This window comes from Pezoporus wallicus, unplaced genomic scaffold, assembly GCF_028554395.1.
Source record: "Pezoporus wallicus isolate ANWC-B61680 ecotype Strahan unplaced genomic scaffold, APGP_CSIRO_Pwel_v1 contig_2492, whole genome shotgun sequence".
Lineage (NCBI taxonomy): Eukaryota > Metazoa > Chordata > Aves > Psittaciformes > Psittacidae > Pezoporus > Pezoporus wallicus.
In genome coordinates this window covers 435,640-452,030 of record NW_026637796.1, presented here as the reverse complement: position 1 = coordinate 452,030, position 16,391 = coordinate 435,640, and the positions used below count along the sequence as shown (strand labels likewise).

At 37.6% G+C, this 16,391-nt stretch overlaps 1 protein-coding gene and 1 long non-coding RNA gene across 2 annotated transcripts in view; one reads left to right on the top strand and one right to left on the bottom strand.

Moving 5' to 3' along the window:
- The window catches only part of LOC130598269 (uncharacterized), a 471,069-nt gene that overhangs the window by 303,917 nt on the left and 150,761 nt on the right, over window positions 1–16,391 (top strand). The gene's annotated exons all lie outside the window — the stretch shown is intronic.
- Window positions 1,003–15,208, bottom strand: YIPF7 (Yip1 domain family member 7). Its single transcript, XM_057407510.1, has 6 exons — window positions 15,104–15,208; window positions 12,770–12,886; window positions 11,844–12,010; window positions 10,034–10,179; window positions 5,415–5,596; window positions 1,003–1,424 (listed from the first exon to the last, which is right to left on the bottom strand). Exons 2-6 carry the CDS (start codon window positions 12,883–12,885, stop codon window positions 1,262–1,264), a joined length of 774 nt encoding a protein of 257 aa, XP_057263493.1. The 5' UTR covers window position 12,886; window positions 15,104–15,208; the 3' UTR covers window positions 1,003–1,261.

The following is a 16,391-nucleotide window of genomic DNA, read 5'->3' as shown; positions in this document are numbered from 1 at the left end:
TGACCTGAAAAAGATCGTATTCTTCATCAGGTTTGCCATACTAAGCTTCTGCATAAGTACTTGCAGTATCAGGACCCTCTCTCATGGAATCATTGGTCCTCTGTCTAGAGAGAGAAATATTTTGTAGGCATTTCATCACAATAATGAATAAATTGGAGGATAATCGATATCATAAAATATACATCAAGAGGGAAGACACCCTAAACTACTGAGGAAAAAATCTGCGGCCATTTACTTGCTTCATATTTCCCTTTATTTCATCTGTTTCTTTTCCCTAGCCCTTTCTACAGCTACATTCATTTCTCTACCACTGTGCACCAGATTTTGTCCTTGTTATGACTGTACACACGTCTCCATTTCCTCTTGATGGCTTGGAGCCTCTAATATTATATTTTGAAACATCATCTTGTGCACTCTGTGCTTCATAGCCATTATAAAAATGTTAGGTTCCTGTAAAACTAAAAGCAGTAAATAGATTTTGGGGGGGGCAGATAAAATTGTGGAGATTTGTATTTTGCTTGCTCAAATGCAGCTCTGCCTTGCAGGAAACATTCTTAGGAGTTTTTTTTAACTTTGTGTGGTGCTTTTCTGCAGTGACAGCAGGTGGTCATTTAGTGGCAATTTTAAAATACAACATTCCTGTACATTACAAACTGTACAATAGAGGTTTGGAGAGTAGCACATCTGAAAAAAAGCAAACCCAAGATGACATTCCTAGTTTCCTCCCTCTGTTGTAACCTTGGGCAATTCTTCAACATCACAAAGCAGGTCTACTCACTCTTCTGTCAAAAAAAAAGAACAAACCAGCACATAAATTCTGGATATTAATTAGTAATCATACAAAATGACAAGATGGGTTTTTTGAAACAAATAAATATGTATTTTCACTTGATTTACCAGATTTATAAGATATTTGCATAATTGCTTTCCAGTTGCTCTCCAGTATATGTATTATATATTAAACACTGAACAGATTTTTTTAAAATTATCAGTTTCATATTTTCAAACTTTTGCCTCCTTTTCAATACAAATTTCTTTTTTAAGCTGTAAGACATCCAAAACACCATTATTGCAGTCATCTACCTGTTAACTTGATTTCTTATTTCATTGTCAGCCATTAGGCAAATAAAAGGTAGGTTACATAATCTAATTTTGTTAATGGAACTTAATGCAACTCTAGGCAATCTAAAAATTAGTAAATAACCCCTTGCCCCTCCAGCAACCATAAACAGACTGTAATAAGGTTACCAGAAAATACATCTCAGAAAACCGTTAGAAGTGCAAAAAGTCCATAAAGTAAAGCGCATGGATACGCGATAAGAAGCTGCTGTCCTTCCATAGCCAACGCAGAGGTAAAAATTTTGGAGGCTGACAAACTGCACCATCCAATAATAAACAGAGCTAACAAAGTTCCCAGGGTCCCCCTAGGAGAAAAAGACAAAACAATGAAAGAAACATGACAGAGTCCACTCCTTAGTAAATGTAGCAACAAATCTTATCAAACCTGAGTTCATGTCTAGCAGCTTGTTACTGGTAAGGTAACAGCCACTGGAAGAACCAAGGGCTGACTGACATAATTAAAGTCAAGCCTGAGAAAAAAATTAAAACAAGAACAGGAAACAAAAAAGTAACTTCAACATGAATAAAAGCAGCATCTTCAACAGAAGTACTGCTGAAAGGGCAATGCATTTCAAAATAAAGCTTCTTGGCCTCCAGCAGATGTAACAGCTAATGTTTAATTGTAAAGCTAGCAAAGGTCCTATTGCAGCCAAAATTCTCTTGTAGAAGTTGTTAGGATCTAAAATTACACTACAGACCTACTCTTCCACCAGGCAGACTGATGACCTGGAGGGGCTGCATTTTTGTAACAGGTGTCATATGTTTTAAGTGTGCCTTGGATTCTGAGGAGAGGCAATGAGGCTCTTAAGGAATCATACCTCATCTGACCAGGCAGGAAGGTGGTGAGTGCCTTCCAGGAGAAGGCTTAACTGGTCTTTTAAAAAAGGGTGCACACTGAGTAGAAAGTAAGTGATGGAAAAAGAACCACTGGGGAAAAATATTTAGCTCATCCTTGTATCCTTCTCTGCACACTGAAAGGATGGCGGCTTTCCACACTGTCCCTTGGTGACAGCTGGGCACTTCTGAATTTACATTCTGCCACATCTCATACGCCAGGTGGTCTGGAGAACTGATGACTATGGGTCTGTGTTCAAAAGCCAACTAAAACATTCCTGCAGATTGTGGAGAGCTCACTATTAAACCTGTAGGAACCGAATCTTGCCAATAAATAATGTTTCACGTATGCTTTATTTGTACACTGCATTTGCAGCCTGCCTCTGTAAAATGCATGAGATCACACACATAATACACTGCTGAAGCACGTAATGAGATCAGTTCTGTTACATTTCTCTCTGTCAGTCTCAAGGATTTTGAGAGTGAATGAACCTCTGCCACTTGCTAAGGGACTTCCTGGTGCCCCACTCTTCCAAAGTATCAGTGAAACAGAACCGGAAGTGAGAGACAGACTATGTATACTTGCTTAGGTCCATTTATCAGAAATAATCTCCACTAATATTATTATTCTAATTAAATCATGATGAGTAAAGCTCTTCTTATTTAATTGACTTAGTTCACTCAATGCAATCATATCACATAAAATAGTTCATTTCTTGGCAACCCAGATTCCAGGCCAATAAAGCACTTGGTGTTGTCAGTGGTTGGAACTCTGGGGGAGGAAGGAGAGAATTGATTTTAAGGTGACTCAGCACCTCGTTGCAACTTCAGCCCATTAAAGATAAAACATCAAAGACCATGTGATTTAATATCCTTAGTTTAAATGTTCTTCAAGTCTATACAGTGGCATTCAGGGAAATTACACTGGGTTCTGTGAAACAAGTTCCTGGCCTCTTGTTTCAAACAAAGATGCTAAGATGCTCTCCTAAACAGCCAGAAATTCAGAGCTGGTATGGATGGCGTTTTGAGCAGGAACTGATATTGGCAGAAGGCTGGGATGCAACAGGAAAATACTTTGTGATGACAATTTTCAGCTAGTATAATGATTCTTTAGGGGACTATCACAAGCTAGTACAGCTTAAACCTGTAGCTGCTCTGCCTTGAATTGAAGTCCAATTGTCCCTCATGGGCTATTCCAGGACCAGCAGTGAGCAGGATGAAAAGGTGTGATAAAATCATACTGCAGCCGAGAGATACCTCTGTGTGCTTATAAATTCAGCCTTGGTCTAACAGCATGTTACTGCCAAAAGGAATGGTTTGGCTTTTTCAGAGAGCTTGTGTCTGGCATGTCCTTGAGTGGGACCCTCTCTACTCTTTTCACAACCTGCAGATGTGGTCACCATCACCAAATGGGTCCTTTGCATCAGCTGGGTTTGAGAACTTTTTTCTCCACTTTTACACTCATTTCCTTCACTGCTTATCTAAGGAAATGTCTTGACCACTCTGTTCAGGGATTTGATAGTAAAGAATTGTGTATTTTTCCGGGAAAAAAAGTCTGCTGATAATTCTCCCATAAAGATGACCTAATCAGCTTGGGCTCAGACATGATATCAGCAAACAAATCTGGTTCCACACAAGTTTGTATGGGAGAGCTGGTTTTCTTTTCAGTACTATTCAACTCAAAACACTCCCTATTTTGCTATATTCAGTTACAGTGAAAAAACTAATAATAAAATTGAAAATTGTTGGATCAGTATGTAACTTTGTGATAGATGTGTGCATTATATTACAAATATTTTCTATGAAAGCAAACATTTAAGTTCTTTATACTTTGAAATAAACAGAAATAACATTATTGTAAATATTTTTAAAAATCATTAATGTATTTCTGTCTTTGTAATTTTAAGTAAAAATAATGAAATATATGTTGGATTTTAAAGTTGCCACTTTATTTTAATAGCGTATTTGTAATAGTTAACCTGGGTAATTGCTCTGTTCAAGCAGTTTCATAGAGTGAATGAGAAAGGACTACAGAATTCTGTATACAGGCACTTAAGCTATCAATTAATTTCAGAAATAATGGTTTAATTTTGTAAAGGCTTTCACAGTACAGTATCTACAGATGTTCATAAGATGTGATTTCTGTAAATTCATAGCATTTTACAAATGTGTGGCATGTGCTTGGGGATTCCTTGTACAGATAACAGTACCCTGCGCAGTTTTAACAGCTGGTTTGTAGTTTGCCCCATCTGTCATATAATTATGTATCTGCACCTTTTATTAGGGTGTATTCTTAAACAGGTTAATCAAGAAAATATGGGAAGTGTAGAACAGAAAATAAAAGGCTTCTTCAGTGTCACTACTGTTCATCTCATCAAGGACAGCTCAGAAACAGTTCTATACTTGGAATATGATCCGGTTAGCTCATCAGCTCCATAGAAACACACAACAAGAATTTACCTTGTTGTGCCAAAATCTTCATCCCAATATATCATTTCCTTTAAAAATAATATATACATATATAAAATTGCAGCTTTTCCAAAGAAAACAAACAGGGATTTTCTTATTTATCAGCTGCCAAGTCCCATCCATTACAGATTGGAGAGTTAAAAATGTGAGTGAACAACAAAGACTAAGGAGGGGAGCCTTTATTAAAAATGTGTTAACAACAGATAAAAGCACTGCTGAAGGCCTTCAGGCAACACCTGTAGCTTCCTTGAACTTTGCTGAATGTGAGCCAGGAGTTAACACAGTCTGTGTCTCAAAAGGCTTACCAAATGAAGAGGAAGGAGAGGTTTGCATACAAATTTCCTATTCATAGGCACATTACTGAACACCTACCCACAGACACACAGATACATACGCCACCACACATTTGGTTTTTTTCAAAGTTTCCAGTTATTTTCAGGTTTGCAGTTACACCACAACTATACCTCAAAGTGTATGACTGGTAAATATTAAACACTTGTTCTAATGCTCCAAATTGTTAAGGGTTGCTTGATTATTTCATTCTGTCATGCAGAAGTTAGTCTACAGAAGGAAAGGAAGCATAAGGATGAGAGCCTGATACTATGAACAAAAAAAGAAACAGGAGAAGCAGCTATATAAAACCAAAGTTCAGCAGTTGCTTTTAAAAATGATACCTGAGTTTGGCTGCTGTTGGTCTCTGCAAAACAAAAATCGCATCTGAGGCTGCTCCACAAACCAAAGGTACTTTCAATCCAAGTGGGAAGAAGTGGAATTAAGTACTCATATTAAAATGAATATATATCACCCCTCTCAAATACAGTCCAGTTTTGTCCATTTCACTCACACACATGAATAAAATGGTGTTTTTCGTTACAGTTTTGGAAGTCAAAATTCACCACCTGCCCATGTTTTGCATATCACTAGCCTTCTGACATACTGTCAGAAATATATAGATAGATATATAATTACTGGTGTTATAGAATGGTACTTACTGTAGCGAGAAGATGACTGCAGAAGAGGACAGGATCACCATGGGCAACAGACAGTAGCCCAAGACACTTGCAACACAGCCATGCGAGACTCCAGAGACGCTCATCAGGTTCAGCAGGGCATGCATAGCAAGGCATCCAATGGCACTCATGCCATACACATAGCCAAAATGAACTTTTCCTGCCTGGAATAAATATGAGTAAGCATGAAGTGTCAGAAGTGAGCAAGTGATTGCAAAGTGGTAGGAGAAGACGGAATGCAAGCACTAGGTTTGTTATTTTTTCTCATTGACACTCTGCTTCACCTACACCAATTCAATTGTAAATGATAGCTGATACTGTTGGGTGATTTTTGCATCAAAAATTTCTAAGGTACAACTGTGAGAGTGTGCTTGTTGCTATCTTAAAATTATAAGGCTGATTCTCAGTCTTACTCTCATTGGGCTCTGAACAGGACAGGAATTGGTCGGGGAGACTTGGGAAGATTTAATTGGCAACAAACTGAGAAGAAATTATGGAAAGTACATTTTAGTGTCAGGAAACATCTTTCCAATAGGTGTACATGGGGCTGTGGAAAAGTCTCCTAAGTAAAATGATGACCTGACTTAGTTGATAGGCTAAATTTTATTACAAACCTCGAACTTCAGGCAGGCCTGCAATAAAACTAGTAAAACTTTGCTGAAAGTGTGCTGGTTTTCAGAGTGAATATGTCCATTCATTCCCTTGACTACCATGAGAAAGACACATCTCTGTAGTAAGATCAATACAACAGGTTCATTTTAACATAAACCTGAGTAGCAACTGTCAGCTTGTGTTCTATTTCGTTCCAGTGAATGAAAAAAAAGTAAAACAGCTGTGGGTTTTCTCCCAGATTTTATTCCTTTGTGTGAATTTAGTGGCTGTGAAAGGTACCAGCCTGACAGCCTGGAGCCTGATGTTTTCTAATTTATACACAAAGCTAGTACAACAGGCAACAATGGCCACAGCACCACCAACTTCTTCATCTCTTGCTATCATTTTGAAGGATCACCTACAGGCATGAAGGCATTGTTCACTCCCAAAAATGAACACTCACAAAAGACTGTTAAATATTTTTTCTCTCTCTTTGAGCTTCTAAAAAATGAAATACTGAATGTTGGCTATGCAATACTGCCATTTCTACTTCTGTACCTTTGAAATAAACATTCATACATCAGAAATAAACTTATTGGGATGAAGATGGTTTTGTTTGCTTTGTCTTGGAACTGTATATCTTAATGATAAAATGCATTTGTGAAGGAGAAAGCTAAATCCGGCACTCGACCCTTAGCTCAGGACCATGGAATAAACTTTTCAAATGAAGGGCCACAATGCTTCACTTTCCTGACAATTAATAATATGTATGTACACAGTTAAACCACAGGTGTGCTTGTGCATACACACATGTCTACATAGAGCACACATTATATACTGCATATGATAAACCACATGAGAATCAAAACTAATAGAGGGTCTCAGTTTCCTAATCTTTTTGTAGCTTATGGTTGGATTCTTTTGTGATGGATAAGGTGGAATCATTACTGAAGGTTTTTTCATGGTTTGTAGTATTTACAAGTATCTCTTTCATGATGACTAAGGAGGATTGAGAAGACCTCCCACTTTACTTATCCATACATTTTAAGAAAATCTGGTGGAAATCAACTTTGAGGACCCTTCTTCTCTGCCCCTTCTTCCTGTATCCATTAGAGTGGAAGCAATCACTGTAATGCCAGCAGTAGCTGAGGTGGACAGATAGAAAGCAGTGAAGTGGAGAGAGCCTGATCCAGTGCTGACACAGCCTGAAAGTCCTAATGTTGCATATTGATGACAGCTAACCAGGTCTAGTGGGAGAGCAGTGCACACTTATGTGAAAGGCAGCCTCAGCTAATAAGACCTGCCTTTGTACCAGCACTGTTACCCTGTTTTCAGCTTGACCTGGCTCACTGCTGAGCTCTCCTCTGATTCTAGTCCTCCAAGTTAGGTCAGGTACAGCCAGGCTGGCTATATCCTCACAATGTCCTGAGTGTTGGCCTGTTCCCCACTGTGTTCCACCCTAAAGGCATAATTTATTCCTGAACTAACAGGGTAAGAAATCTTCCTGGTTTGGCACAGAGGAGTGCTTCGCTGGCATTTGTATACTACTGGTATAAAATAATTAGGAAAAATAGACTCACCAAATAAAATTAATTATTGCTAGAGATAGCATGGGAGAGCAACACCAGCTTAGATTATTATCAATTACAATTCAGTCATTAAAGATTTGTAACAATTTAAACATCCACAATGGTTTGGGGCAGCCTTTACTATAGAATAAATAAGAAAAACTCTGTCTCAGAGAGTTGCAACAACTGCAAGCTAATATTTTAGACTGCTTGTTTCAGTGTATTAACTATTCCACACAGCACTATTTAGCAGCTTAGTTTAAGATTAAGAAACTACTGAGAGAGATGAAGGGAGCACTAACACTAGCACCTAGCTGAAATCTCTACTTGGTGAAATGATTGATTTGTGGTGCAGAGGAATGAGAGAGTAAAAAGAAAGCAGCTGAACATATCGTCTCCAATTCTAGTCTTTCTTAACATATGTAAATATATTGACTCACACACACGGGAATACTCCCAATTCACAGTGATGTAAGCAAAACCAGAATCAGGCTTGATTAGTCTGACAGGCTTTGATGAATGGAAGGAGCTAAATTTGTCCTCAGAAGGAACAAGGTTAAAAGAAAGTTGAAATTTTGTGCATTTGTTTGCATTTGCCTAGAGTGGGGGTACTACTATCCTTAGTTTAAGTGGGTTGGGAAGTCTGATTTCATATAAATGACTGCATAAAATGGAAAGCAGCTGAGACTCAGACTTCTGCTTACTTTCACACTCTTGTTTCTCTATCTGCGGTGGAGCTGCCCTGTTTCAGCATGAGGAAGATCAAGTCCTGCTGTCAGACTAACAACCCATTCCTCTTTTTCTCTGTCCTTTGAAAGAACAGTTGCCATTTGAAGAATGTCTTTGCATATTTTTCTGTAGTTAAAAGCTGAAATTAAATAAAATTTGTAAATTATTTTTGGAATCAAGCTCTCAACCAAATTATGTTCCTGGTGCTATTAGAAGAGAACTATTCAGGCACAAAAGGATATCATGGCTTACACAGCTGAAGAGCCACTTTAGCATTCAAATACATCTGAGATAAAATGAACAGGCCCATGGAAATCCCACAGACTTATTGCTGTGAAGTTGTAGCTCTAAAACACTGTATCAGAGGAGTTCTACTGGCCTAAAACTGGAGCACTGAAAATAGTTGTTTTTCTAATGACACTCAAACTGCTTAATATCCCAGAATAAATATGGCAATTAGTTTATTTCAATAATAGTGCTTTGATCTTCATTATAATTGTTGGCTATTCAGGGAGCAAAATCAATAACAGCCATTTTTCTTTCTTTTAGCTTTCCTTCCATTTTCCTAATTATAATCAATTCAACACTTTCTCCTTTTATTCCCCTCATACCTCTATTTCTTTACATGGAAAATAGCCTGTCTTCTCTAGCTTCCCACCATCTTTTCCTCTTATTCCATTTCCTCCTGCCTTTTCCACCCTTTAAAAAGATTTTTATTTTTATGGGGACATAAATTATAATGATACTTGCCATTTATATTGCAGTTTGCACGTTCAAGGTACTGCACTGACATTACAAATTGAGTAAGAACTTGCAAGAATCTTCTGATTCAGCACTATTTGTCACAGAGGAGATGGAGAATTAGAGCATCATTTCTCTCACCTCAGCTGCAGAGCAGTAAAGACCTTCCAGAATGGTCCCACCTTATCCCTGACTGATGAATTGCTGCCGACAATCAGAGCTGTACTTCAGCAGCACTGGAGAGCCCCTGTTGTCAGTGATAAACAGATGAATTTGGGGTACTGCACAATCCCCGTTTAACTTTCCTCCTGTAGGAAAGCCATATTCATAAGGAAGAAAGAGGTTAAACAGGCTACCATATTTTGTTTAACAGATGATGTAGAAAAAGAATATAAGAAAGGACTAGAAAAATTTAAAGCAAGGTATTACAAATTTGAGGTGGAGAGAAATAGACTCTTTCCATTACCTTTCTCAAATTCTTCTAGTTACATTAAATTTTTTTATATATTTGAACTCCCCAAAATAACACTGAGAGAAGACAATTTCAAAACAGTAGCAGGAATGTTACAAAATGGGCTGGTCTGCTATGCTTTTTTATTCACTCTTCTAAAACCTCCTTGATAGGTCCTCACCTAGTGCACACTGCTATGCATCAGGGGTCCAGAGCCTCCCCAAGATAAACACTGCAGAGATCTGTGCTTTGTTCATACTAAATCCTACCCCAAAAGATAGTGTAGTATTTTCTTTCCACTGGAAGTAATGTCATTTCACCTGTACTACATCTACATTACATTTAAATTTTACGCAGGTACTTTCAAAGCAAGGAGACTTTTTAATATATAATCTCAGAACAAACGACAGCAAATGACTCATTTTATGCCAGTACTACATCTTCTGCAACTTCACATGCATTATCACCTAGTCATTAGCTTGTTAGGAAAGAAATCCGTTAAGATTCCTATCACATCCTACCAGCAGCAATGTTGCTCCAAGGGCCAAACAGAAAACCAGAGGTCCGGTGAGGTCTGTCTCATTCATGATGCTGCCATCTGCAGGCTTCATTGGATTTAGAACTGTTAATGTTTTTTGCCATATGTGTTTAAAATTGATCCCAAGCTCTGCAATCAGAAATTTCAGGTTTGTTAATTGCTCCCAAGAAAACAACACTTTTACAGAAACTCATTAGGTACACAAGACCCCAAACAAGCAATCAAATTAATTGTTTTAATGAAGAAAATGTTGTAGGATGACATTGTATGTATTAGGCACAGGATGTCCCTGATATATATGCAGTATATTTGAGAGTCAGTTCTGATTCTAAATTGGAATGTTACTTTATTAAATCCAATTCTAGTCAGTGAACCCCAAAAAAAAAAAAAAATACCCTCAGCATTTTTGAGTTAATATTTTTTTCCCTTGTACTTAAACCACATGTACCTAATACCTCACTAACTGAAATGTTGAAAAATATGCTAATTAACAGTAACTGAGAACTCAAGATACTCTAGAAGGCTGAGGACAGAGATATATATACTTTAATTCTAGCAAATCTGACAAGAGATGTGCCTTAGGACTGAACTGCCAGAGGCACTTAAAAATGACATTTGTCCCTTCAAGGCAAGTTAATAATACTTTGTAGAGTGCTGTATAAGCTTTTTTTTGCATTTTAAAAGTAATTACTGAGGACCTCTAGAAAAGGAACAAAATTCTTCACCATTAAAGTCAACAGAAATTCTGCCATTCATTTTACTGGGGCAAAGATGTCTCTTATAACTTCTCCAGGAAAACTTCAGCTTGCAAGAGAAACATCTTCCCTGAGATACTCCAGTAAGGGAGAAGTTGGGTTCAAAACTAGGTGCCAGAATTATTGAGACTGACAGTGTGTCAGATTGTTTGGAAAGCCAAGTCTTTACCTTATTCCACTGATCCATCACCTGGAGCTGAGCCAAACTATTATATAAATAAAGTTATTTTGCATTGAAATTGGTCAGATTTATGTGGTACACAGATAGGAATATTTCTGAAGCCCAGCAGATAAGAAGCAGTTGTGTTTCAAAATCCTTTTCACAGGGTAAGCTGCATGTGGAATTAAATGCTTGGAGGTCTGAGAGGTAGAAATCTAGCAGTTATCTATATCAGAGAGTGTGAGCTTGCTGATTTTAACACAGTAGTGGTGTCTTTTCAGTAGGGAAAACTCCACTTGCTTTCCAGGGTGCAAAAGCAAGCTGAATACGCTCTTTCTACATTATGCTGAAATAATCACAAATGGATTCTCCGATTGTTTTTTAATGTAGCACAAGTAGCATTAGGATGGTTCAATCATCAGAAAGAATGATTGTTTGTATAGTTAAATAATCGACTAATGGAAGATGAAAGCAGCTTCCTCAATTTCTTTCCCTCTGAAACAAGTTATTTAGCATCTTAAAAATATTAAATTTATTACTAGATATGAAAAAAAGAATTATTATCAGTATTTATTAATTATAGATGTTCCAATATGTGTGCAGGATAAACACAGCATAGAAAAAAATACTTGGAAATGTGGATGCAAATCTTACTGTTATGCTGTCATCTAGTGGTAGTAAAGTACATGCTATGCATGTCATCGGGCTGCATAAATCCAGTGTGAATTCAGATGAGAAAACTTAAGTTTGGGGACCAGTGGCTGTTATACGAAGCTCACATAGCCAGGCAAGGAAGCTTTGCTGCAGTTTCTTTAGAGGTAAAGAAAACTATAGGCGCTCCCAGGAACCATGCACATTGTGCATGGTTTTATTTTTACCTTCTAGCAAAGGAGGTTCCTCATCAAATCCATCAGCGTAACTAAGATGGGAGAGAGTGTTGGGATTGTACATTGGCTGCAAAATCTGACCTGTGTAATTCTGACACGACGGAAGCATTTCCGATGGGGCAAAAGCACCGGCTGGAGGTTGCTCTCCTGTCTGGCTCCTAAGACAAGAAGCAAATCACAGGAAACCAAGTAACTGCAATGAGCAGCTTCACAACAGCTTAGAGCTGCTCACCATGTACCACGATTTAAATTTGAAGCTATCTTCAATCTGGGGAACCTGGGAACAGTAGCCATTGTGTGTAGTGAGTTCTGAGCTGCTGACCATGACTTTGCTTCCCTTCACTGCAACTCCCCTTGAAATCAGGCAGGGCTGCTTGCCGGTTTGCAGCACATTGCAGCCTATTGCACCCACTTCTGTACTCACCCAGCTCAGACAATGGCACATTGCAGGCCCCTAGACTGAGGAGAGGGGAAAGGGAATTTAGGAGCTGTGAGGGCACCCACAAATCGAGGCACTCCTGACTTTTCCACTAAGCAACCTGGTGACAATCCTCATATATGTCTATACAGCTAATGAAAGAGCCATATATAATTTTTTTTTTTTCTGGAATCTGCCATAAAATCCACATTAATAACATGAAGCTCAGCCACTCCAATTAGGTAAACAACCTGTAACATCTGTACGTATAAAAGTAGCACAAAACCTAGCCTTCCTACTGCAGTCCTGTCAAAATCTCCTTAAGGGCAAAACTCTCAGAACTTCTTCCCTCAGTTTCCCTCTTCTACAGGCAGAAGTCACCAATAGGTTTAAAAAATGTAAGAAAATAATGAAATAAGATTCCTCCTGTCTTTCTACTGCTATGGTTCTACTAAAACTTCCACTATACTGACTATGCAACCCTTTTTAGCATACTTACTTTCTGCTTCCACAGAGGTTTTTGTTAGACCCATAAATGTTGTCACCTTCTTCCTGGTCATCTATGGTATAATTGGACTGGTAAAAGTCAATCTGAAACTGCTCAAAATTTGACATTCTGGATGGAAAAAAATATTGTAAATATCAATAAAATAGGTTTTGCAACAAGCCAATATCTATGCCTTAACTGTCCTAAATTTAAATGAAAATAGCAGCCTTAAAGACACAAATGAGTCTTTCTGTAGAAACTCAAGATGATTTGAAAATGACAAAAAAAGACTATTTTTTTGTTGTAACAAAAGAAATTAGTCTTCTTTTACTCCTAATTATTATATATTAATTTACAAGTGGTATACAAGACTTCCCTATTGTTATTGTTACAAAAAAAAAAAAAGGTAATTTTGAAAGAATATATATCTCAAGTAAACTATTGCTTTAAACAATCCTTTTTCCTACCTAAAAAATTGTGGCCACATCTGAATTCTTAGAAATTTGGGTTTTTTTAAAAGTATTTTTCATTTTGAAAACAAATACTAATTTCAGCAATTTATGTTTTGCAATATTATATATTACTATCGTAAAACAATAGAAAAATACAAATATATCCACAGAATTCAAGGTTTATGTTTAAGGACACTGCAGTTAGCATATTAAGAATAGCAGAAAAACATTCTCACTGGTTAGCTACATGCCTTTGAAAAGGACAGCATACTGAATAGTAAAGTAAATAAATAGTAAATAGTAAAGAATAATAAAGAAAATATGTTGCAGCATCTGTTTTATTCCTGCTGACCCATAGTTCAACTCTGTAGCTATAGACTGATTAGACTAAGAAAGGAATAACTGTTTTTATAACTGTTTGAATTTTGCCCACACTGGGCCCATTTCACATATCCTGTGTGTAGGAAGGACTGGTTGTCTGAATCATACATAAGCAATATAAGAAATGAAGCACATTGGTTCTGTGATGCATTATGTACCTTTTGGAACTGCAGAGTGTTTCAGATTGCAAAGGTATTTTATTAATTCTTAGATTTGGTCTACGTGCTTCTTATGTTATTAGCACGGCTGAGTATAAATACAGAAAACAGCTTCAAAATTGGCAGGTCTACCTTCTGTGCTTTGAGCAATGTCCCTGCTCATTGCAGGAGTTGGGCTAGCCCAAACTATTCTATGATTCTATGAGCAAGAGTAGCCACAAGGACTGACCCTGTTTCACTTCAGTATTGCTTTTATGCTGAGCCACAGCTGGAAAAGACATTATACCTGCTCAGAGCAGTGCATGGGTTCAGGGAGCTCCTGGACCACTGATGGGGTGAGGCTGGGGGGTGCTCTGGGGATTGCCTGGTCAAACCCCCTGCCAGCGCAGGGTCACTGACAACAGACTGTTCTGGGCCGTGTCCCACCAGGTTTTGAAGAGTCTGGCTTTGTCACTGTTACTCCCTCCCATCAGGTGGTTATATTCATTGATGAGATCCCCCTGAGCTCTCTCCTCCCAGCTAACATCCTTAAGTGATTTAGGGAATACTCTGACCAGGACTTGCCTGTAAATGCATAGGTACATGCATGTATTCCACTGCTTGAATGGCATTTATGTAGTTAAACTCCTGACTGACAACCATAATCATATTCAATTTACACAGATTTTCATGTAAGATATTAAACTCTCCTAACGTTTCCCTTTTTTTTTCACTTTAGCCTGCTTTTCTAACTTTCCAAATGCTATTGGCAAAATCTGCTTTTCACCTCACAGTTACTCTCACGGTTATCTCTATATTTATCAAGCACATGCTTCTTATAGGAAAGATCTTTGCAAATCTCTTTTTAAGTTAAAAGTTATAAAGATTGGTATTTCATCAGAAACCTTGAAATGCTGGAAATTAAGGTTTCTAATTATTTTTCCCATAATCAGACTTATCTATGGGGACCTAATTCCTGCATTTAGCCAGAGTATTCAAAGTAGAAGTTATTCTGATGTTATTTTCTCAACAACTGGCCAATCATGCAGTATTTCCAAGTTTAGAAGAGAAATAATTTTTACATTGTAAATATGAATTAACAGAAATTAATTGTACTAAGCTATTCACTGTAGTTTTATTTGGATTTGCACACCAGTTACACATTTGTTCAATAAAGATTTTACATGGAATATCTTTTAAAATACTTTAGTTGGCATCTCTGCCCCACCAGTTCAAATCCAGAGAGTCTTTAATGTTCTTTGCTGTCACTATAAGGAATGAAATAATTGCTTAACCAGATATGCTATAAACTATATAATGGAGTTCAGAAGAGATACATTTATTTTCCAGAAGAATTTTGAGTTAAGGTTACTTACTTTTTAAGATATTTGATGAAAACTCCAGTCTGTTGAATTTACATGTTGGAGAACACCTAAAATATCCTCTTGCTTCAGCAGGGATGATCTTGGTGCTATTTATAAGGTTCTAAATTTGATCTTTGAACAGATGCATATGAAGGAAAAAAAACCCACAACCTGTCAGTATCATGGCCAGCATTTGACAAGTGCTAACAATAAGCAGAAAAGGATAGGAATCTTCAATGCAAGCAGAACAAAATGAACAAATTTTGGTCCATAGATATATATTTCAACTCCATAATCTAGATTGTAGTTTAGAGTTTCCTTCTTCGGTAGGTATTTATGAAGATCTTGGTGGACCGTCATGAGCTGGGCTGTTAGATATTGAAAAGTTTTAACAATGTGTAATAATACTTGTTAAATTAGTAGGGTAAATTCGTTTACTTGGGTACATTTCTAGCAGATGCTCCCACACTGTGTGCCACAGGATACATGCAGCCTTAGGGCCATTTGCTGGGACTGCAGAGAGAGCTTTTGATCGATCACATGCCTCCTGGGGGAAACATGATGCTCCCTTGGACTGCAACACCTGGAGGGACACTGAAGGCACCTTAGGGCCAGTCCATTCACTGGTCCAAGGTCAGGGACCCATTCTCTGGGCACATTCTCCTGTACAATTGCTTCTCCAGGAGCTCTTGTCCATTTGCAAAGCAGTCTCCTGCAGTACAGCAAATACCATGAGAGTACCAGGGCAAGTCTTCTAAAAGACAGGGAACCCTGCTCTGATTTTTGAGGGCCTTTATTGAATGTGTAGGCATCAGATTAACAGTTAATTTTTTTCATGCAATACTCAGCATGGTATCTTTTTCATTACCTGACCTGTTATGAATAAAACATTAGGAACCTCTGTTCTATAGTCCTGGCTGCTGGAAAACTTGTAGCACAGTATGGGTTTTGAAAGAGCATTTAAACTTCAAAGGCAGCATTTCTTTAATATCAGATACTTAACCAGTTCTAACAGGTACTGCCTTTTTCACTTCTCTATTGGAAAGCTTCTAATTGGGCTGGTTAATCTAAGGAATGTGATATTAAATGGTATGCATTATCAGGTCATTAATCTATGCCTCAGGTGCATATTAGATTCTGTGAGGTTGAAGACCAAATTTCTTAAATTTCACTTGGAGAAACATTTAATTAGAACTGCTCAAATGGATATTTTAAAATTCTGCATCTAAAAGTTTTTGAAGAATTCGTCAAAAACTGTCAACATTGTTGAGGTGGAAAAAGCAGGAAAGTCGGAGAAGAC